Consider the following 24,245-nt stretch of genomic DNA (forward strand, 5'->3'; position numbering starts at 1 on the left):
GCCTGTGTACTAAGATGTCAGTTCCTTAGTGCTTGAAACGTGGGGCTTGGGGGAACCTGAAGTGCCCATCTAATTTGTGCTCCTTTTCAAAGAAAAAAATCAACTCTGTCTAAAACTGTTCCCAACAGTTATTTCTGCAGTCTGATCATAAAAGCCTGTGTAGGCTGTCTTGTTTACTCTCAAAAAGCTTTTTCTAAGGTCTTGCCTGAATCTTGTTTTGCTGCAGTTTAACTCAGTTATTTCTTGTCCTGTCTCTGGAGGTCATGGGGAACAATTTTCTACATTTTTCTTTCTGGCAGCTTTTAGCCTACTTGAAATCCATTACCACATTCCCTAATCAGTCGTCTTTCCTTTAAACTAAACTACCCACATCTTTCAAAATTTCCTCCTAGGTCATATTTATTAGACCTTTGCTTGTTCTTACTGCTTTTTTCTAGACTTTGTGTAGTTCACTTACATCTTTCTTAGATCTCAGTGCCCAAAACTATCTGCTTAAGGCACTAGTAGTGCTGAAGAGAGTGGAAGGATTTTCATGCAGGTGTATAGGTATGTTAGCTAAATATAATATGTAAGTAATGTATGCAGACACCATCTGCGTGTCCACGTGCACACATAAGCATTGAATTTCTTATTAGATCATAGTTTTTGCTTTTGTTTTTCTATCTTTTTATTTTACAGAATTGCTGAACAGTTCTGCTTTGTATATAAATCCAGATGCTGTACGACTTAGTGATCACTTTTCAAAGTCACTGAGTCACTTTTCAAAGGGACTGTGGCATATTGTTACAAGGCTGGCAGCGTAAAAATGCTTAAAATAAAATGGCTTCTCTGTGAAAGTCGATGGCGACAATACATGTGAGAAATAGCCCCTGAATGGCTGTGAAATTTTCTTCAGGATGGATCTCTCTAACAAAACATGACCAACAGAAACCTGTTAATGGTTTCTGATGCTTTCAGAAAATAACCTGTGTCCTCACATGTAAGCAAAACTTTCTGTTTGTAATAATTGTAATAACCAGTGAACAATAGCTATGGGCAACTGTGAGTCCTCTGGATTACTCTGGAGACTGTATTAGCCCTTGGCTTTCTTCTCCGCCTTTATTCTGAAGTCTTTGATCACAGTTCAGTCTGGTCTAAAAGTTGGACGTGAAGAAAATTAGAAGAAAAAGGAGGAGTCAAATTTCTCTAGTTCCAAAACATCTGAAAGGATGCATGTATCAGGACACTGGTATGTATGTCATGAGGTGATTACTAGCTACCTCCAGACCATCTACTACTAATACCATACCTGAATCTAGGCTGTGGTGTAGCTGAGGCTTGAGCAAGAAACCGGATATATGTAGCTACTTCCCTGTCTTGTTGGAAATTTAGCAGAGAGAATATAGCCTTCAAGACCGTGAACATGGCAAAGTCATGTGCAGTGCTATCCAGTACACTGTAACCAGTTAATCTTCTGTGAGGTGCTAGAATAAGTTGATACACAACATGTTTTGTCTTGCCTGCAGGATTAGTTCTGCAGCAGTGAAACATTCAAATGTTAGTTTCTGCTGGGTACTTGTGGAAGTCTCACTGTAAACAGGAAAATGGAGGCTACATTTACTGCTCTTTTATTAAAAAGGTGAATACAAGTATATCTATAGACAGTGTAAAACCTAAAGCAAAGATTGCGTCATGTGCTTTTTTAATAAGAAAGGCAGACTGCATAGTGCACATCGTCTTGAACTACTCAACAGCTTGAGATAATGGGAAAATACTTAAAATGCATATCGTAGGGAGCTGGCAATTTTTGACATGCAACAGGGAGATGAGGAAAGAAAAGGTCTGTGCAACACTTCACACCAAACTTGGTTCCAAGAAACACATTTCTCAAAGGAATAAAGATATTTTGAGAAATAAATTCTGATCTGAAACTGTGAAAACTGCACAGAAAGATTTCTGGGCCCACAAATGCCCAGCATTAAATGTAAAATAGTCAAGTGCACATGCATGTAGTGGATCCTGGATCTAGCTATCTGCCAGTTTGTATTCACATTTGTGTATCCATTTCACAAATAAATTCAGGCTTTTGAATGTTCAAGATATTTCTTGGATGAACGTGCTGTCACATATGAGTAACAGACACGAGCTGGTAAGAAAAAAAGCTGTAGAGATATTCTCAAATATCCAGGATGTGTGTCAGCTCTGGCTTGCTACATTAGTACCTCTCTGAAGGCAATGCTTCGGTTTTCTTTCTTTGTGAATATCATTTAATAGAAGGTAAACAGAGAAGTGGCTTGCCAGGACTTGGCTTCTCCTCAGCCAGAGCGTGCTTCGTACAAAAGATAAGCTTCCGCAGAAAGCCTGATGGGCTTGAGGAAAGCCGTTCTGATTGCTTTTTCTTGTGTTAGTTCCTCCTCAAACAGTATTTTGGCCTGTCAAATTTGTCTTTATATTTCACTTGAAGAGTTTATGATCCTTTCAGTTTTCTTCTTTTAACCATTACTTCAGGCTTAAAGGGTGCCTCGTTCTTTTATCCAATAATTTCCCTCGTGCTGCTATCTAGCCATGCTGACTTCCCTTCACTCTTTCTTAAGCTTTATTGGTAGGTGGTGGGCACTGGTCCTGTGCTTCAAATACGGTCTTAATGAGCCCGTGAGAGCTTAGCCACCACCACACGCTTTGTCATGTTTACATAGCTCTCCTAAGATAAATTGGGCATAATGATGGGGGGGAAGGCAAGTATTTCATGCTCTTGCTGGGGTGCTGAATCTAAGAACCAGTGGGCTGGAGGTCTGCTCGGCTTTGGGCTTTAAGATCTTTAAATTCTGTTGCTGTCCGGTCGTCTCCCATAACATAAAGTTTGCTTCAATAATGCTAGGGACATGTTTGCTCTTGACAGGAGAGGCCAAACCTCTCTCACCTCTGCCTTTCAAAAATAGTTACAGAAAAGTTTTAGTCATTATTATATATCATCATATCAGAACTACACAGTTCAGCACAAATGTTCATTCTGAAAGAGCTATACATGAAAAGCAAGCGGTCTCAACTATTCAGAGATGAAAAACAATTTGTTTCTCGTCCTAGAAGACTGAACGCTGGTGCTAGAGTAAAACCATGCTGGTTACTACTCTGCTTTTGTCTCCTTTTCAAATCCGGTATGAAGATGGCAACTGCCACAAAGTGTCTGGAAACTGCAGAGAAGTAAACAAGTTTAATACCCAAAACATGTAGAAATCATCCTAGCTTTAAATAGGTTTGAAATACGGCTTCTGAAATCACACTGACATGTTGACTCTAAAAAAAATCAGCTGGAAGTTCATTGGCAGTAACAAGCAAGAAGTCAGTGGGATTTTTTCCTTTTTTTAAGACCACTGGCTCGTAGTTTACAAAAGCTAAAAATAGCTTGAGTACGCTGGTTATGTCCTTCAGGATAGGAAATGTTTCCAATCTGATCCTGATTTAAAAGAACAACAGCTTCGTTGATGTCAAGATCCCAAAGTGGTATGAGGAGTTTAATCTCATTCATAGGTTCATTCTTGATGATGTTGTTATCGTTGATGAGTTACAAAGGGGAAGCTGGAACGTGGCTTAGGAGAGTTCAATGGCAGAGCCAGGAACAGCTCCCAGGGGCTGTATCTCACCTGCTCTAACTTCTTGCTCTTTGCCTGGAGTCAGCAGCTAGCATAAAGCCACGTCCCAATGAGAAGCTTCCTGCCAAAGAGCAAAATCACAAACTGGGCTCTTTCTCTCTTTTGAATGCAGCTCTGTCATTTCTGCACTGTTTTGCCTGGCACAAAACCCTTCAGTAACAAGCTGTTGTGGCACCAGGCAGGTGCTGAGCATGGCAAATTAAGCATCAGTTGTTGACTAGAACATCTTTGGCTGGGTTACTCAGTGTTACCACTTAAGCACCGTGTTGTGCTGTGTCGAATTCTTTTATTCCGTCATTTAGGTTCGGTGTGGTTTGGATTGGTTTTGTGGATATTTGGTTAGTCTGGGGGCTTTGGGGCTGCAATAGTAACTGTCAGGTCTGTGTGTCACATCACAAGTAATTGCGCTGTAAGACAAGGGATAACATTAAAAACGTACTTTCCAGAAATTTATGGGCTGAGTTAGCTCTTGATGAAGAAAACAGAGCAGGGTTTATTAAATTGAGTGATGTTGAATCAGACACAGATTACTGATCAAAACGAGTGAAATACATGTAAAAAAATATTCTGTCAGAAGAGATGGAAACTTGCTGTTTTCAGTCACCAGTGAGACATCATTGAGATCACTATATCTTTTTGCAGCATTTACAAAACTGAGAGGCTAATTAAGTATTTTATTTTCCAAATGTATCAGGAGAGTAAACTAATTCAAGGGGTTTTCTGATGCCAGAATGACTTTGAGCTCCTACACCAGCTGAAAGCAGCACCCATCTAGAGCTCTGAATGTGAGCATATCTGTCTCTTTGTTTTGTGCATATATATAGTGAGGAGTATAAGGGAAATAAAACCTTGAGAAAAAGAGGTCGAGGTACGGTATACTGGCTTGTTTTCTGAGATTAACGTTTTTATTGCGAATTGGAAGGTGACGTACCCGTATCTTTTACCCATATCACGATATATTTTGCGTGGACCATATAGATTACTAATAATTTCTGTATTAAGAGTATTTAAGAGTTCTATATTTTTATTAGGATTATAGTCTATGTTCACTTGCTTATAAAGGCAGCAGATTTTAATTTGTCTGTCTAGTTTGAGGAAAAGAAAATCTGTACAAGTGAGCCGAGAAAGCTTTTCTATAGCATAACAATGAAACAGCATGTACCTGCAGAAGGAAGGTCTGTGTGTCCCAGTGAATAGCTATTTCCAGCCCTGCAACATTATGCAAAATCACATTTTTAGAATCATGAACGTTTTAACTGCACAGACAAGTTACAAGTAATGAATAAATGAATGTATCCACCCCAAACTGCCGACAGTGTTAATTTTGGTGGAAGGAGGAGGACAAAACCAATGGCCAGAGTGAAGGTTGAACAGTCATAGGTATAGGATAAATACATTGTTCACATGGTTCTGCATTTATAACATAGTTGTCATCCCCATTTATAGGACAGATAATACTTGCCTAATAATATTTATGGATGTGGTAAATGTTCAGTCACATGAATGATAACCTCATAATGGTTAATTCTCCATTTTACAAAGTCACGGTGTTTTTAAAGGTAAATACATGGTACTCTCACCATTTTACAGAGGACAGGTAAACAAATGCACAGAAATAATCACAACTGAAATCCTGCTCTTAGTCACTTAGTCCTTAACTAAGAGGGAGAACCAGCTTTGCTTCCCCCACACTCATCTTCTGCGCATTGCCACCAGATTGCATGTTCCTCTTTTTCTCACACTGCATTATTTGATGCCACCAGTTCTACTAAAGTATCTGTGAGAAAACTAGGACTCTATGAGAGTATAGAGGGTGGGTTTTTTTTTTTTTTTTGGAATCATCTCGTTGGTGCATGTGTGTCCAGCAGATGTCTAATCCTTCTGTGCTTTATAACTTTAAGAAGGCTAGATATAAAATGCAGTAATAAACACAACAGGAGCTATACCTCTTCAGAACAGACTGCTAACGAGAGAGAATTTCCTGTTAAGATGTTAATGTTATCCAATGCCTAAACTTTTGTTGTCTTGTGTGGCCTATTTTCTGCTCGTATTTGCAGTCGGTTAAAATGGTCTGTGTACCTACATGCCCGTTGCCACAGGGTATGTGCCCTCTGCTTTTGAAACTGTGAGAAGTCCTGGAGTTTCAGGTTTAATCACGTTGGTGTTCGTTTTCTTAGCACAGGTGCAGCAGTGAACAGCAGTGAAAGCCTCCCTCCATCCTCATCTGTCAATGACATCTCATCCATGTCCACTGATCAAACACTGGCGTCTGACACAGACAGCAGCCTGGAAGCTTCTGCGGGACCCCTCGGTTGTTGCAGGTGACTAGCCGCCTGCCTGCGAAACCCAGCGTTCTTCAGAGGATGATGTAATTTAGGGGGAAAAATTAACAGGAGTTAAGAGATGAAAAGGAAGAGAAATAAAATACAAAGATTTAAAGGAAACAAACAAAAAAAATCTTTTCAGCCTGCTTCTCCTACAGAGTTATGTAATGCAGCTAAGCTCAAGTGTATATTTAACTTATAGTTGCTCTGCTTTGGTCTTCTTCCAATGATGCTTACTGGGGGAAAAAAAAAGGAGTCGAAGAATCCTTTTTTTTCCTCTTCCTCTAAGATTTATGGCTGCAAAACCAGCAACCTGCAACTGTCCCTTTCACACTGGCATGACAAGGTGTGCAGTAGCCACTCAAAAATGTATGAGTGTGTATCTGCCTTCACTCTCTGTTTTGTCTTATTCTGCCTAGTGAGGCAGATAGGGATGAAATGTGTTTTTCTCAGTATACAAATAGCACGTACATGCACATGCCAATAGAATTCTGGAAGTGTATGCAGCTGTGTGTCACCAGAAGGACACACATCTGCATATGTACTCAGTGTGCACTGCATAACTAAATGGCCCGTTTCAGGTGAACTGCATAGATACATATGTGATATATTAGCAGTATATACTCTATTTGTTTGTTCAACATTAGGCTGGATATCTTACATGAGGATTTGTGGAAGTGAAAATAACCACATCAAACTGCAGCTCCCTCAGACACTTGAAGATGTAGCAACAAAATTTCTGCTGAGAGAAATATATATATTTTGAAATAATACCTGTTTGTACTGAAAGAAGACGACATAGAGCTTCACATAAAAATGTTTTGTGTTTTTTTTTGTGAGTGTTAACACTTGTTATTCTGATTTTTAGAGCAGATATGCCAAGCTATGACCGGGTTAGAAGGAAGCACATGTATCTTTGCAAGCTACAGGGAACAAGAATGAAGTTCTTTTACGTGTGTCTAAGCCCAGAAAGATTTATCTCAGTGAGCAACCTTTCCTGTTAATATTGAGTGAGTTATCATCTTAGTTTGTAGATATGCTTGCTATTATTAGTTACATTGTGTGTGTTTGTGTGTTAGGGGGTATGACAAGGTTGGGGAACAGATTATGGTCCAAAGGACATCCACAGTTTATGGGGTTTTTTATGTCTAGGTCCTGAGTAAGTCAGTTGAATAGAGGAAGGATATTTGCAGCCCGCTCCCTCTCAGAGTGTTTGCTGCTGAGAGGTTGTGTTCCCATTTAATCATTTCCTTGCAGGAATCTCCACGACTAAGAGAACAGGCCTTCTGTAGGTGCTTTTGGCTATTCACTTGCCTGTGACAAATCATCTAACTCCCCAGAAGGTTTTATTGGCTGTGTTACATGGAAAAGATTGACCAGGTGAATAGGTCTAGTAGTCCTGTATTCTAAGTAGTAGCAAACAATACCAGCTAGTGCACTGGGCTGAAAGGGTCTAATCAGGTGTCTTAGGCAGTTTTGCTAAGTTCCAAAGAACCCAGCAAGGACTGAAAATCAAATGGTTTTTTGTCAGATAATAATAAGTAGGATTTCCGGTGGTAAATGACAGCATTTTTTTTATCAGAGAATGGCAAGACTAAACACAGCAATTCAGGACAACTGATCATTTTACCAGCCAAAACATTAATTAGCATTTCACACTGCGAGAGCGCAATTATCTGAGTTGGAAGTCAACTGAGACCTGAGGCTCCCATCTCTCCTCTTACCAAAGTGTGCCGTGTAAACTGAAATGAGGTAACTCACACTGTTATACTTTTCCAAATGTCAGAAAGATAAATTGTTTAGAATATGTTTTTGGATATTTTAAATTCACTGCTATTAACTATTCAAACTTCTACTAAAATATAGCTGTTTCGTTAGGTAGCTCACAAATCTGCCATTCTGTGGTTAGGAGAAAAATCTGAGTATCAAGTGACATTTTGTTCAAAGGAAAGAAAGCTAATAATAAACTTCTCCTGAGGGGTGGAATAAAAGTTAAATGGGTATTAAGTAATTTCAGAGCTGGTAGCTCTAAGCAGTCTCAAAATTGCTGTAGGAAATGTTTTTCCCCCCAGGTATATTTTTGGTGGATTTTTTAAAAAAATTTATTGAAAATAAAATTAGGTTGACAATTTTCTAAAAACTCAGAGCAGTAATTGTGAAAGCAATAATTTACTACTGCTAAAAATATTTAGCAATATTTTCTCTTAAGCCATGAAACATCAAGTCATTGTTTAGTGATGCAACTCTCAGTTCAAAGCCAATGATCATGAAAGTATTCAAAGGTAAACAGCAATGCTTTGTGGATATGAAGGCAATAACACCCAGGGTGACTTCTTAGCAATAACAGAAAGTATTACTTCCAGATTTAAATCATCACAGATACATACTAATAAAATACAGATAATAACATCCAGTTTACATCTCTTAGTGTGCACCGTTTGGGTGTGTTATTTACCAAAAAAAAGGGGGCAAGTTTCTCAGAGGCGCGAAGTTGTGTGTAAGAGGAACTGCAAAAATACCACAGAATTATAAACTAGGAATAATGACAGTGCATTGCCAATAATATTAAGAAGATGTGGCATAGGCAATAGCAGAGAAGCCGTTTATAGTAAATAGATGCTTTTGGTGGAGAAAAGCTCTCTTGTGTTTCAGCTGTCAAAGCCAACAACTGACTTAGCCCCAGGATATTATTCAGTCTTGTTTGGGTTCATGAGTGCTGGGGGAAGAACCAGTCACCGTAGAAGATGTCCTAGTGATGAGTGCTAAATTAACCCACAACCTAGAAGGTATTTAGCTGTATTCGCAAAAGCCCTGATTCTGCAAAACACCAATGCATATACAGTCTTTCCACTGAGATATAGGGATGCACACATAATTTTAACTAGCACATACTTTTGTCCTTTGCTTAGTAGTGATCGATCTAAGCATGTGCTTAAGTGCCTTGTTAAAATGGGGCCTACAGCAATTATTGCATCTCTTTTTGTCCTTAAATTAGTCAGTCTCCTTTTTGAGAAGCTCTGTCTGTGGGGGAGACTTAGGGCTGTCCATATTGGACGCTAGAAAAAAAGCCATCAATGAAAAAAAGCAATAGTTCTTTACAGTTCTGTTCTTGCCCTTGTATGGTCCTGTCCGAACTGAAATAGCAACCATCGAATAGGAATCGTATCCTTTGTTTTTCTCTGGGTCAGGAGGGTGGTGCTGCCAGCTGGTGCTTTACAGGAATGCATGCACAATTGCAGTACAACTGCAGTTAAGGAGTGCAGTTACTGACATTGTGTAACTATCTTAGGGTAAAAACAATTCTTACAGATCCCAGAAATTTGCGATCTTCAAGCCTTTTCCTCTCTATTCCAATATTCTGTGCAGCATGATGTGATAGATGTTTCTCTTCTCTTTCTTGCCAATGATCTTTCAAATCTACCTCTTTGTTAAAATTACAGTAAATACTACTTGAATAGCAGTTTACTCCTCATTCTCTGAGGTTTGCAGTTGTGGTATAACTGCCACCATTGCAGAGATGTAGAAAATTGGGAACCCAGAGTTTTATGAGCGATCTGCCAAGGCACTAAAGGGGCCGTCTGTGAGCTTATTGCCAGATGTGCACAGGTCCGTATCTTCCAACAGCATGCATGGGAGCTGGGCACCTTGCTACTTTTGAAAATATGCCTAAGATAGTACCTGCATCTTAAGTGCCTGAAGACCCGAAGAAATTCTGTCCTGTGTGGCTTGCTTAAGTCATGTAGACAGCCATCAGCAGAGTAAGGAAAATGACAGAAGCATCTTGATTGTCAGTGGCTGCTCAGAGCACCAGCTACAAAAAATAGCTTTGAGAAAAGAGAGGAAAATCACAGAAGAACATTACTGCTTTATTTTCAGGTGAAGTATTTCAGGATAGTATTAGAAATGTAGGAAAATGATAGAATTGCTCTTAAAAGACCTCCCTCTCTTTTTCTTTTCAATGATAAATTTAAAGGAGCATGAAATACTGATTTGCTTCAAGCTGATGAAAGGTTATGCATGTTTTCAATCCAAAATTTCTATAGTTTTTGAAATTGGTCTGCAAATACTGACTCGATAGCTGGAAATACTATCTTCTGAGTTTTGACTTCATTCCATTAGAGCATAATACATTTTTAGAGAGAGAAAATATGTCTTTGACTTGGTCGCACATTGATTTATGAGAATTGTGCTGCTGTTAGAAATCCTCCCATATTACCTAGAATTCCCTGGCCCAGATACATAAAGAAATCTTAGCAAGTTTTTATTACATAAAAAAGAGCTTCAGTTGGAGTGCAAGTATAGTAGCTTGTCGAAGGAAGCACCGGAAAGCCTGCTCAGATACTTCCCTAATGCATTCATGTTTTTCTCTGGAAATCACCAGTTCCTACATGATACAGGCCTCAAGAGATTACACAAACCAGATGATGATGTAGCTGTATCACTGTTCTAAACTTATAACCAAGAATAAATTCATAGGTATGGTTTTACCTTCATACTTATTGCTTTACCTTCAAGCTTTAGGCTAATGATACTGAAACAACTAGACTTGGTACAGTGCCTTTAGGAAGATTTCCAAAATACTGCTAATTACCAATTTGGATTGTATTTTAATATTTATCAGTGAGTGCCATTGATATTTTTTTCTACCAACAGACTTTCTCATGCAAATAGGCTGATAGTCAAGATCATGACTGTTTGCCTGACAGAGTCAGTTTCAGCAAGTCTCCCAGTAAGAAAGCATGGAAAAATGTTTGGGTTTAGTATTCATTGTAAAATGTAATTGTAATATTATAATTCAAAATAACTTTTAATAGCAAATTTTACTTATTTATATTACAAATGTTGCAGTATTTCAAAGGATCAAAAGTGATTTTACTGTGCACTTCTATATTTCTTTTTTTATGCTTGTTGAGATTTTAATTTTTCATCTGAATTCATGCATGAAAAAAATTAAAATCTCAAAAAAACCTTTTAGAACAAAAATAATGTATTTCCCACCTAACTCTATTATGTGTGCTTCCAAGGAGAGCAATATGAAAGAAAACCTGCGGGGGAGAATTACGCTTTTCTTTCAAGTCTGGCAAAAAATAGTCTGTTAGTGGTTCACTTGAAGTTTAGGGTTTATTTTTCTTTGCTCCTCTATGTATGTGTAAGAAAGCGAGGGAGTATATATGAATGTGATTTTTAGAATCTTAATGCTGTATTCATATTTGATCCAAATTCTCAATGTGGATAAAGAGCATAACTGTAACATAATGACACATCTTCAAGAATCTGATGGCTGCGCTTATTTGAACTTCCACCACTTTACAAAGGACACAGTTAACTAATTACAAGCTCAAGATGACCTTTCTCTCTCTCTCTCTCTCTCACACACACACACACACACACACACACACAAACACACACACACACGCGCACACACACACCATCAGTGTGCAGTAGGTTTAAATATTCCACCAATATGTAATGTCTTAAAAAGGTGTTGTTTGGGGGGAGGGGGGAATGTGTCATCTTCACTGATGAGCTGGAAAACAGACCTGTCCAGTGGAATTTAGTGGCTTCTGTGTAATGTATTAGGAACTTGCCAATGTGGCCTGATCTTTTCTTTTTTTGCTTTTTGTTTTTTAAATTAACTATTGATTACAAGAGGTGAACTATTTAACTTCATTTCTGTTCAGGCTCATTGACCCATGGCAAGTTTGAGTTTTAAAGAGGGTTTGATTCGACAAAAGAATGTTGAAAATCTTCAGCTGAGGCTAATGGTGCCTTTTTACCTGGGTGAAAAGCTGAAAAGCACTCATTGAAGGAAGACACAGTCAATTTGGGAAATAAATGTATCCCTACCATGCTTATCATTTCAGACAGGTAAGCCTGTCTCTTTTGCTAATTTTCACTGAACAGGGCCATTCTTGTCTTCTGGAAAGCAAGATATTTATAATGTAAATAGTTGTATTGATTTTTTTTTTCCTCTGTAACTAATATGTAATAATCCAACACACTATTTCTGTTAGATCTTTTACAATAAGGCCGCTGTATGCCTAAATATGGTTGACCTCTGACCTTTTTCCAAGTCAGTCATGTACTGAAAAGGAGGGTACTGGAGGTTTCAGTGTGTATATAGAACCTTGTATATTTAGTAAATTGAGTAAGTGGGACTTATGGCCAGTATACATTAAAGCCACAACAGTAACAAAGCTCCAAATCTTAACTAGCAGAAACAACTGTTCACCTTGCCATGTCCATCCTATAATAAGACCTAAGTTGCACCTGCCTGTAGTTCTGCATGATCAGACTTCGAAGTATAACTAACAAGGTCTGTAATGTATCAGTGTTCATAAACGTAGATTAAAAAAAAAAAAAAACAAAACTCCAGACCAACATCAGAAAACCAACAACGGCAACAGTTCAATGTTAAGACTGGAAGACGAGACATGTCCGATTTTGTTGCAGGGTTATAGTTGAAAGGGTGAACCAGTGTCAGTCAGCATAAATGGACTGCAGTAGTGACATTTGCTAAGGAACCGACCTTATTTCCATACTGTTTTGTTCTTACTCTGTTTCCTTTGACCACCTGTTGTTCCCTGTGCATAGCACAGGGGAGAATTTGGCCCCAGTCACCAGTGTTTTATGGGTCAATGTTGCATCAATGATTTCTGTTCATTTAGCAGTTGCTAAACTAAGGTGGGAATCTCATTTTCTCCTGTGCATCAAAAGGAATCCCGTCAGAGCTTCCTCATGAGGATAATTCCCACTGCTGTCCTGGTTCCTGCCGGCTGACTGACTTTGCAGTGTTCCCAATAATATAGCACAACATAGGAAACCATATTGATTGAGGGCTTCATTAGATGCGTGTTGTGCATCTGTGCTCTCACTGGGGCTCAAAGTCAATTAAAATACGGAACATACTCTGTACATGACGCCTGTATTACACCATTATGACCTTATAGTGGGGAAACTGCTGATCTTTACAGATGTGGATTTGGACCATCTTTATTTGGGAGGAAAGTTGTAGCGAACCTCGGTTCTTATCCTATGTACCACTTACTCCTGTTTGGAGCAGCTAAGTGGAAGTTAACGCGGTGCGAAGGCCTTCCCGAGGGGCCATGCACAGAGGTGAATTTCATGCTGTTTGAATGTGATCTTGCTGAAAAGCCTGTATATCTAGCAGGGGAGACTGTGACTGTTCTATAAAGGATGTTTGTGTTGTTTACTTTAAAACAAGCTTTGCTAATTAAAATAGTGTATTCTGGAATCCTATTTGAATGGCATTAAGGGTATGAATGAAAAAAAAAAAGTACACTGACACAGCTCTCCTGGCTTCTTGTTCCTTTTCCTTCAGCCCTCACTAGGGGACGCAGATGAAGCTGTAAACATTTAAAAGTTGGAAGGATTACAAAATCTAGTTAGTGCTCTATCTGATTTTCTCTGTAGGTTTAATCCTGTCAATTGGTGTTCATTTTAAGAAGCATTTACAGTGCTAAAGGAGTGTAAAGGGATCTTACTGCCTCTAAGACTCAGGCCGTCTTAAAGTAGCTTAAGAGTTTGTTTCTTTGGCTGACTGCCTAAAAATACTGAAAAAAAGGACCCGTTGCCTGGGCAGAAGGAAGGGAAACTGGCAAGTTCCTGACAGGTCCTCTCCCACCTCCACCCCCATCAGAAAATCCAAACGAAACCAATTAAAAAAAAAAAAAAAGAAAAGAAAAAGGAAAAAAAAGACCCACTGCAGATTTTTGGGACCTGATTTTTCACAAATGCTGAGCATATTTCCCTTGATTTCAAGTGCAAAGGAATGAAAAGGAGAGGGGTGCTGGGGGCTGGAAAATACAGAGGGAGTTTTCTCACTTCTCGTGCAAGCTATCTTTATAAGTGAGTCAAACAAGGGACGTTTTTATGTTTGGATTCCTCATGCGTAGAGAGAAAAAAAAAAATTACAATCAAATGGAATAGTGTTCTGTCCTAAACTCCAGTAAATCTGAAGTTGCATTCGAACAGAAGAGGCCTATCTTTTACAATGCTGCTTGAAATTCAGCAAAAGCCAGCCTTGGAATTTTATTTCTTTAGTCAGCTCAGATTACAATTTAAACATTGCTTGTTTGGTAAGGGGCGGTACGTATTATACTCTGATGAGCTACAGCAAATCAGTGGCCTCATAGGTGTCGAGCCAGAGTTAAAGGAAGGAAATCGGAGCATCTCTGCAAAACTCCACCTCACGGTTTGCTCGAGGCAAATGTTTGGAATGAAGGTCAGTGAACAACCTTTAAGGCCAGTTCAAACACATGGGGACCAGTTCTCAGGCCCCCTTTACGAAGTGTATGGCTGCAATGAGCTGCATGTTGGAGCCACTTTCTAGTATGATGGAAGAGCTGAAGCTTTGCTTTCTCCCATGGCACCCTTTGCCAGGGACTGTTCAGTTTTGGCTTTGTTTCCATGTGTGTGCTAATGCTTAGAAGCAGTGTGTTTGCAGGCGCCATTCACTGCCCTGTGGCTGAGCTGCTCCTCAGATACATTCAGATAAAGATCAAAATAATCTTGATTTTCAACATGCTCTCCCAAACCCCTCATTAACTGCACAGCTTGGAGTCTGAATTGCTAAGCTGGTGTGTCTCCAAGAAAATGTGATTATGGGTAGAGTGTAGGGAGCCTGGGAGGAAGTTTAGCTGGTTAAATTAATACTGATTTCCTGATGTATCTGTCATTTAAAAATGGACTGCTGGGAAGGAATAAGTGTTGTCTGTCTCCTGATGCTTCTGTATAATGCTCTGTCCACATTCCAGGAGGACTTCTAAATGGAATAGTAATTAGGCTGGTGGAGAAAATAGCTCTCTTTCTGAATGTGACTGTTAATGGACAGACTGAGGCTTTTGTTAAATAAGTCTCATAAGGAGTGGCCGACTGCTACTATTTGGAATATTTTTAGCCTTTTTAGCACCGTAAGTCTGGAACTAATAATAGGGGCATTTAATTTCTTTAGACGAAATTTTGAAATGTGCAAAATTCTTTCCACTTCTACTTCATGTTTAACACTGGAGAAGAAGGGGGATTATCTTTGATTTTTTAAGAACTCCCGAGACAGAAATTACAAAAAAGTAGCAGCTGCAAGAAAATATCCCTTCCATTTTCCAAAACAACCGATACTTTAATGTGTGACTGAGGCGGAGTGCTATACAATTTCTCATCCCTGCTATTAACCTGAGCTAGGTAAAGGCCTGTCTGATGTTATGAGATTAAGCCAAGGTAGTCAGTGATTAAGAAATTGTGTGCAGGTACTATGAAAATGTCTAAGCCTCGATCTGTTGTCAACAGATGTGCAGAAAGAGCGGCTCTGGAATTTTGTCTTAGGTGGTGTATTGAGGTCCACCCTCTGCTGGATGTGTCCTCAGCATTCGCTAGATGATATTCCTGCCTTTGGAGCAGATCTTACCTTTTCAGTTCAGTCACATCTTCTTAGACTGTGACAGCAAAGGACAGGAAAGGATTTGTTTTGAATGTTGTCAGCAGGGTGCCAGATCACAGCTAGAAAAAATGTTCACTCTTTGTTTTTCTTCCTCTTTTATAAATAATGACCCTAAATACTCTAATAGCAAAAGTAAATGTCCTGGTTTGGCAGTATCTTACCGTAGGATTCTGCTAAGTGTGCCCACTCCCAACTTGCTTTCCGAAAAGCAGTCCGCCTTTCAGGAATGGATTTGTAAGTGTAGATGTTCCAAGTGGATTCTGTATTACTTTATGCCAGCCTCAATCCAGAACTAACAAGGTTTGAACACAGATACATTTGGAGTATGCACAACAGCTCTCTCCACTAAAATAGGAATTGCTGTAGGGCCCAGCACATAACTGAGCGGACTGAAAAAAGGAAACTCTGTTTTTAAAGACAGTGAACATTATGAGAAATAGTCTAGGAGTCAAACCTCATGTCTGAATACCACTGAATTTCAGAGTTTTAAGCAGCCAGAGCGTTGTCCAAATTCTTTTTCACAAGCCTAATGCCATGTAACAGATAAGAAAGCACAGTACTAAACAGTGTTTCCAGAGCATGAGTCCTTTTGAGATTTTTAGTGTATATCTTTCTGACGTGTCATTCATAGTACTTAAGACTGTTGTGCTTCTCTACACAAAGGAAAACAGTCAACTTTGGCAATGCACAGACCTCCCATCATCTTTTTTCACCAGAAAGGAGGAAAGTAACATCTCCTTGAACAACACTTGCACCATCCTACTGATTGCAGGTGGGTCAACAGGAGACTATTGACCAGGTTTCAGCAGAGTTGTACTCTCGACCTTTATCTTTCTGACCTTTTTAGTCACTGACACAAATGAAATGACAAGCAAGTGGAAAGGGCAATAAAATTAGTCTGTGTTGTTAAGATAATTCATTTGCCAACACTGCGTGATTTCTGAAACACACAGGAAAAATTTTAATTCCCCTTCTTGGCCATACTTTCTAGCATTAGCAAAATGTCAGAATAACCAAGTTGCTCACCAGTTCTAGCATTGGGATTTTAAGCAGCTAGCGCAGAGACTAATCTAAGCACTCACAGTGTTCACTCACAAATTCACTGGCACCAGTGTGTAACACCGAATCTGGAGGGATTGTAATTCCACATCAAATTTGCATTCAGTTTGTTGCAACCAGTTCACCAGAGCACCCTGTAACTGGAAAAAAAAATCAGAGCGTGCAGTGCAAGCACTTTTTTAAAGCTGATGGAGGAGGATGGCAACCGTGGTCATTCCTGCTTCTGCATTGTGTTAGAACAGATCCCTCATCTCAGGTGGCTGGCACCCTCATCTTAGTCCTCTGAATGTGGTGTTGCAGAGCTGTACAGACAGAGCTGCTGTCTTTACCAAGGAAGACACATGATACGGGCGAGGAGTGCCACCTAAAGGCAAAAATGTGCTGAAGGCTTCACCAAGAGCAAAATTCAGTGAACCAATCAGCCTGTAAATTACCCGCTTGTTGCATTTCTTCTCCAGCCAGAGTGACCCTGGACAGTTCGTCGGTACTTGATTGAAGCGTTTGTTGGCGAAAACATAATTCTACGTTTTCAGTAAGTTTTCATTAATTTTTTCTTCCAATAAACTTTATATATGGAAGTTTGTTAAATCCCTCCCTATACCGTAGGAGGATGACAGCAAAGATTCTCAAATGAGTAGCTTTAAGCCATACGTTATCATGGCACTCAGTCAATTGGGTGTGGGGGTAGATTTGGCCACCATCAGTCAGCCACCATCAATCTCTACAGGACTATTTGGAGTCCTGGAAATAAAAAGCCACAGAGAATTTAGGAATTTTTTTTTAATGAATTTTCAACCATCTGCTCTGTGTCCAAGATGGAATTACGTGATGAAAACTTTTTGCAGAACAGCCTATAAGGATATGTCCAAATGGAAATGCTATGTAAGCATTTCTCTTCCCTATAGTTCAGCTATTAGACAGTAGTAAAATTGGATTACACTACCATGCAGGGAAACCGTTTTAAGTTATTTTCTCCATAAATCTGTCCTCTAATTGTTTTCTTTGTTTCTTTTTATATCCACTTTAATAGAAAGGCATTCTCTGATACCATACCTTAAATATGCTTTCCCCTAATTTTGGTAGTGTTAAAAGCAAGATAGAGCTTTCAGACTTACCACAGCACCTTTTGGAATCCGTGCAGAACCTTTTCTTTGCTTAAATTGCTATACTTAACACAAAGCAGTTCCCAAACGGGAACATGTTACCAGTCTCCATTGCCTGTTCTCTGAGGATTCCTCTTCAGTGGGTTCTGCCCTGGTCGTATACAGGCTCTCCCAGGCCATTGCAGCCATGCTTCCTGGGGTAATGTAGATTTAAAAAAAAAAAAAAAAAAAAAAAAAAAAAAAAAAGGCAGGTAGTGAAACTGGAAACTGGAGAAAAAGTAAGTATGCATCTGTAATAGTAACTGGTTTTTTTTTAAAAAAAAGATTGCTGTGTGATCTGAATCTATCATCGAGTCCACGTTTCCTGTGTTACTGGCTTTAGAGACAGACCATTTTACATCCAGTGTGGTGCATAATGTAGTAATGTTTGCCTTATAATGCAGGAGCAATAAATACTGGCTATTCCTAGTACTGCTAAACCATAGAGAGATCAACCTTGTCATAATATTAATCAGTCCTTGCCTCCATGAATAACTTCCTGCAGCAGCGGAAAAAGTCAAGAGTGGCAGACTGAAGTTAAAAGAGATTATGAGGCAGAGATCTCTACTCTGAGTAATATTGATTGAAGCTAAACTTTCCTTCAGATCTGTACAATTGAACCTGATGCTCCCATGCATACCAACCATTATAACATTCCAGAAAACATTACTCTTGCAGAGTGATGCCATTCACATCTTTGTTTTAAGCTTCAGTGCATTTCTTTATTAGGGGCTACTCTGTCAGCTCAGTAAATGATCAATGGAGTTCTCTTTAGAAGATCATAGCATTCAATAATTATCACCTCTCTCATTTCACCATGGCAGAGAAGTTGCTAAAAACTATGATTACATCCACATTCCTGCCATATTGCTGGTAAGAACTGTATTATAAATAGAGGGAAAAAAGTCTTACTGCATCAAAATTGTGTATTTGCTGTGAAGAACTAATGATTTTGCACTTCAGAGTGAAGTGCATGCAAGGAATTAAGGTTTCCTTTGATTAGGTGGTGTATGGTTAAACAGTTAATATGCAGAGAACAGCTGCATGGCATAGTAAGTGCACACAAAAGCATGCGTTTTTTTCGCAAAAGAAAATTAATGAAGGAGTAATCAGAGCAATAACATCCTATATCCAGAAATAGCAACCAGCTGAAAAATCGTAATTCATTCATCAAGCTAAATAGAAAATATTTCCTAATCAAATTTTTTGTAGAAGAGAATCAAGTAAGTCCTCTCTCAAGCAATAAGTTTGTATAATGTGTTTCTTCAAGTACGAATTACCTACTAGTTTCCATATGACTTAACAAAGGAGGGTGCAAGTTTTTTTTCTCTGTTCTGTACCAGAACTATGTGCATTCTCAAATACAAATAGTGTCATTGTTGACAGTGTATTAACTACACTGAGAGTGTTTTCTTAAGCTGTCATTTGTAGAGAGTGCCAAAATAAGGCACAAGAGGGTAAAGCGGTAGTCTCATTGGGGTCAGTTTTGTTGTTATGAACATACAGGTTTAAAAATGAGTGCAGCATACTCATGTTCTTGGATTACTGTGATCTTTGTGATAAACATGTTAGTCATGTCACAATGTTGAATATGTTCATAGGCTCGTTTAGAAAGTTAGTGACATTCTACGTAGGCAGCAGTTGCTATAAATTAGTGTGGTCTTTTGGGGAAGTATCATAGGAAGTGTTCTGGCACAAATGCTTGCTTTTTTCTTTTTCTTTTTCTCTTTCTCTTTTCTTTTTTCTTTTTCTTTTTCTTTTTTCTTTTTCTTTTTTCTTTTTCTTTTTCTTTTTCTTTTTTCTTTTTCTTTTTTCTTTTTCTTTTTTCTTTTTCTTTTTCTTTTTCTTTTTTCTTTTTCTTTTTCTTTTTTCTTTTTCTTTTTTCTTTTTCTTTTTCTTTTTTTTCTTTTTCTTTTTCTTTTTTCTTTTTTCTTTTTTCTTTCTTCTTTTTTCTTTCTTCTTTTTTCTTTTTTCTTTCTTCTTTCTTCTTTCTTCTTTTTTTCTTTTTCTTTAACAACACACTGCTGAAATATGGCCATAGACTTGCCCCCAGGTCACTGCAATGCAAAGGATATTTTATGTTCTTTTCCTTTCATTCCTTTTATGTTCTGAGGAGTACAGTTGTCTGAGTAGTAGTAGCAAAGTAATCTACCATAGTTGCTTTTTTGCAATTACTCAAGTCTTTATGTGAGAGTAGGTTGGGTGTTTTGGGGGTTTTTTTGTGTTGAAAGAAAATAAAGCTGGTTGTTAAGAATGTGGAACAATAGTTTCAGCCAAGCTGTGCGATTAACCAAGACTAATGAACGGATACACTACTAGACTGCTGAGCAGCCAATTGAAACAGCTCTGACATTATGAGCAATTTGGTTGCTGATGCTGCATTCAGCATTTTGAACTGATGAATGAACACCTGACAGCCATGCTGGTTACAGTCATCACTCTTTTAGAAAATACCAAGTTTAATGAGCACAATAGAACAAAGCAATACCTACTAATTGGGAACAGTCTTACTGTAAGGCAAATGGTTATAAATAATACCAAATTAGAACTTCACCTTCAGCCCAGGTCTGAAGTCAGGTTCAATACCATGGGTGCTGCTGGAGTGTCAGGCTTTTGTGACCTAGTGTAAGAAAATTACCCCCAACACGAACACACACACACTTCAGTATAGGCAAGAAGGGAGAACTGGGGATGCCCAACACGTCCAGCCACATGTGAATAGAGGCATGCTGGTTTTGCACTGCAGAGAAGCAGTGGCATCCCCATCATTTCTGTCCGTGGGAAAAGGACTTCTCAGTTTCTGCACAGTGCCTTGGGAGCAGTTGCTCTTTTGGGGACTGTGGCCTTTGATGTCAAATAGTTCAGCTTGTAGTTTTTGCTTCAGTTGGCATACACTGTCTTCCCTGAGGTTCAGTAATGTGAACTGGAATGCTCATTGTCAGACTGAGAACTAGTCTTTGGTTTGCCTGTGGGGGACCTCTTCTGACTAGCTAATATGGCTTTGACCTACTCCTCCAGAAAGTTTCAAAATTAGAACACTGAGGCAGGCAGCTCCTGCAGCTGGAAGGAAAATGATGATTCTTCAGCCGAACAGGATTTAAAATAGCAATTAAAGGAACTAACATGAGGGTGATAAAAGTACACCCCTCGTTAAGCCCCTTCCCTTCACATCCTTGATGCACTGGAAGCTAGTCATTCCCATTCAGGACAAAAATTCTGTAGGAGCAGAGTTTGCTAGTCTGATGTGTTACAGTCTCCTCATCTCAGACCCGGATGCCACAGTGGTGTAGAGTTAATGGCTAGACGAGAAAGTGAAACTCCTGTACTCCTTGCAGCCATTCCTGCACCGCAGAACCCATGCGTACGTTCCTCTTTACTAACGACAGTAACGCAGGTCCAATGCTACATCCCTCATTCAGCCAAAAACTCCTCCTTCACTTTCTAAGAGGAGATTTGGCTGAATAAGGAGGTCAGAATCAAGGTCAAACTTTAAACAGATGGAGGTGGAGAAAGAACCTGTTTAACTGCTGAGATTAAATGTAATTCTTTTTATGTAAAATAACTAAATAAATAGAAACTCAAGGGGTTTTTTTGCTTGTTTTTCTTTTGTACTGATTGTGACTGATTTTGTTCTGGTGTGAGAAGGAGGTAAATGCACGGTTCCTCTACAGCAATGCGGTGTAAGAGTCTGACAGCCCCCTTCCCCTTCTCTGCTCCCGACCCCTGAACTTCAACTCCAGCCACCACCAGACTTTTTGGAAAAGTATAATCATTTCAGGAAATGACTTACCCATGTCTCCTGTCCTGAACTAATTATATTTTTTTAGAAGGAAAAAACAAAAAGACAGTCAAGATTTTAAAATTCCTCTGTATGAATAAATACTCCATGTATGTGATTGAAAATAAAAACAAGTCTTTGAAATCAGAACCATAGTGTGGACTGCTTCATACACTTTCACCTCCTGAACCCTGCCTTTGACAGAGTATTATTATTATCAAATGCAGTGTTGTTATGTCTAATGATTGCCCCACAAGGAGAATGACAAAAAAGAAATGTTGCCTTACCATTTAGAGCTACTGGATGTATTTATTTTCTGTATTGTGGATGCAGTCTGTGGGGGGTGGTAAGCATATGACATGATGTATGATTTTCAGCCACCTCTGACCAAAGATTTAAAGACTGAATAATCTACTGAGCTAGAACACAATTTACTGCCAGAGTTAGTTGTTTATTTTTTATTTTAAAGAAACATAATCAAATATTTTGGTGTTCAAGAACCACATAAAAAATTTAGCTGTATTTATCTTAGTGCTTTGATAACAACCGTTTCTCCAACAATTCAAATCCATTTACAACAACAGCCCTGAAGTATTGTGAAGTTTTAATGCCATCAGGATATTTCTTCCAGGAGATGAAAGTTAAATTGGGTTTTATGCACTGAAGTCCAGAACTCATTGGATGTTGATGTTAGATTTTTATAAAATTATTTACACCTTTTTTTTAGTCATGGTCAAGTCTGTTGGCACAAAGAGCATAGCCACACAGTGTCCTATTGTTTTAGTAACTAACATTACATATATTTTGTCAGGCTGTCAGGATGTCCAGTCCATCCCATCCATGCGTTTCCTTGCTGGCTTTAGTGAGAGCGCCCAGGTTCTCCCAGGCTGCAGAAGCAAATGAGATGCAGGTATGGCTAGAGTTGCTTTATTGTCCTCTCCACGGTGCAGTGACTACTGCAAGGCTGTGGAAGGAACTCCTTTTTTCTCCCTTCTCCTCTTCCCCGGTTCTTCCTCTTTACCACCCCCATCTCCTGCCAAATAAGCAGCCTGGCATTGTTTGAGCTTTTGCCCTTGGCACCAGTTTTGTTGACTTGATGTCCTCACTGGTGTTTATAATACGGTTGCCCTGGTAATTTCTGCTTGGTCATCAATTCTGTTACAGTGCACCCGTTTTGTTATCTACAGTGTGCTTCTGTTTCTCATGTTGCTGTCTGGTTAGTACTGCCGTGCATCAAGGTTGGCCATCTACACAAACATTACTGCCTTTTGTTATCTGTAGCACCCTGTGGTTCCTCAATTGTCCTGTTAGAAGCGCTGATGATAATTTGTAAATCAGGATTAGCCATCTGCAGGCATACCTTAAACATATCACAAAGGTAGTTTCCTATGTTAAAAACACAGAATAAAACCTGACATTTCCTTCCGAGTTATTGGGAAAAAACCCTAAACTGAGTAACTACTGAGGTAGTTTCTATGTTAAAGTTGTTCACCCACCCAAAGGGATCTGATACGTGGATTTACTTAGAGCATGAAGGTTTCTAATATATGTAACACAGCCCTTTAGCAAGAAGGCAGGGGGAGGGCAGTGACATAGAGTATCAGGGTTTCCTATGAAGAGATCGTTACAGTTCAAAACTTAAAAACCTAAAATAAGGCTTGCTATATACATTACCTGAAAAAAAGGAACCCGAGTGACAAATCTAGTCTTGAATCCAGTCAACTCAGTTAAATGTAACGGAGTATGTTGAGGTCCTCGTTTGGTAGAAGCAGCAGGCTCTGAAGCAGTCAATATGAACGTTGGTTAGTGACTGGACAGGAGGCTGCAGTACAGCCAAGAGCGGCTTGAGGTCTTGGAGAAGCGGGAGTGACCAGTGGGAGGCAAACATTAGTAAGAAGAGGAAGCCAACAAAATTGCACAAAGTTTGTGGTATAGTTTGAAGAACCAGTGAGAGGGAGAGATCTGCTCATTCAAAATTTGTCCATTGCCCTTCCCAAGATAATTCACTTTTGGCAAATGTTCAGAGATACTCCTGAAGATACGCTTTGCTCATCATGACCAAAGTTACCCATGCTAACGAAATCATTACGGATTTGAGGCCTAAAATTGGTGTGGAATATTAAATATTCTGAAAATGGTTTTCTCTTTTTACCCCAGGAACAGAGGTCTGCATTAAGACTGCATGGCAATCTATAATTTCTTGAGTAAAACCTGTATCAAATTGCAAAGCACTTTCATGTGATGTTCTAAATGCCTTCACGTTGATCCTTTTGTTCTGTTGACTCCACAGTTTGAAAGATGTTCCTGGTTAATACTCCCTTGAATTAAAGAAAGCAAAGGAATTTCCCGTATGTCCTGCAAGCATTTTGCTTTTAATCATTTGGGATAAAACTTTGGATAATGATGAGATTATTATTAGGTTAGATGAGGATATGTTTCCCATTTTTCCCATGTAAGCCGCAAAAAAGGTGTACAGTATTTTCTAAATCCAATGCCATGTACGCTATTAGTATGCGAAGTATGTGAAAGTATTTTACCAGTAATGCCACAAAAAAGGAGGATGAATTGATATTGCAAGAATCCTGTTAAAAATAATCACTGGACCAGGACTGAGGTTCACTTTCTAAAAGTGTCAGTTCAGCTCTAAATTTGTTAACCAAAGGGAATTTGATCCCTTACTTCTCCAGGGTGTTGCAAGAGAAAATAATTAATGTTTGTATGGCAGTCAGCTTCCACAGAGAGGAATTGCGCAGATGTAGAAAGATGATTGTGAGAGCTAAGGATTAACTTTGATATGACCATTGATTGATGAAGTAAGAACTGAGAGAGAGTAAAACAGAGGGATAACTTTAAATA

General features: G+C 39.0%; 1 protein-coding gene across 3 annotated transcripts in view; it reads left to right on the forward strand.

The window, feature by feature from the left end:
* The window catches only part of MAPK10 (mitogen-activated protein kinase 10), a 200,805-nt gene extending 187,592 nt beyond the window's left edge, over nucleotides 1-13,213 (forward strand). For 2 of the 3 annotated variants that reach the window (XM_026102785.2, XM_026102788.2), the window contains one exon: nucleotides 5,812-13,213. In XM_026102785.2, coding sequence (XP_025958570.1) covers nucleotides 5,812-5,954 — 143 coding nt within the window. In that variant the 3' untranslated portion in view covers nucleotides 5,955-13,213. Of the gene's footprint in view, nucleotides 1-5,806 lie in introns of all 3 variants that reach the window. The other variant, XM_026102790.2, reaches the window with a different exon arrangement.
* The last annotated feature ends 11,032 nt before the right edge of the window (nucleotides 13,214-24,245 follow it).

Source organism: Dromaius novaehollandiae, chromosome 4 (genome assembly GCF_036370855.1).
Source record: "Dromaius novaehollandiae isolate bDroNov1 chromosome 4, bDroNov1.hap1, whole genome shotgun sequence".
Lineage (NCBI taxonomy): Eukaryota > Metazoa > Chordata > Aves > Casuariiformes > Dromaiidae > Dromaius > Dromaius novaehollandiae.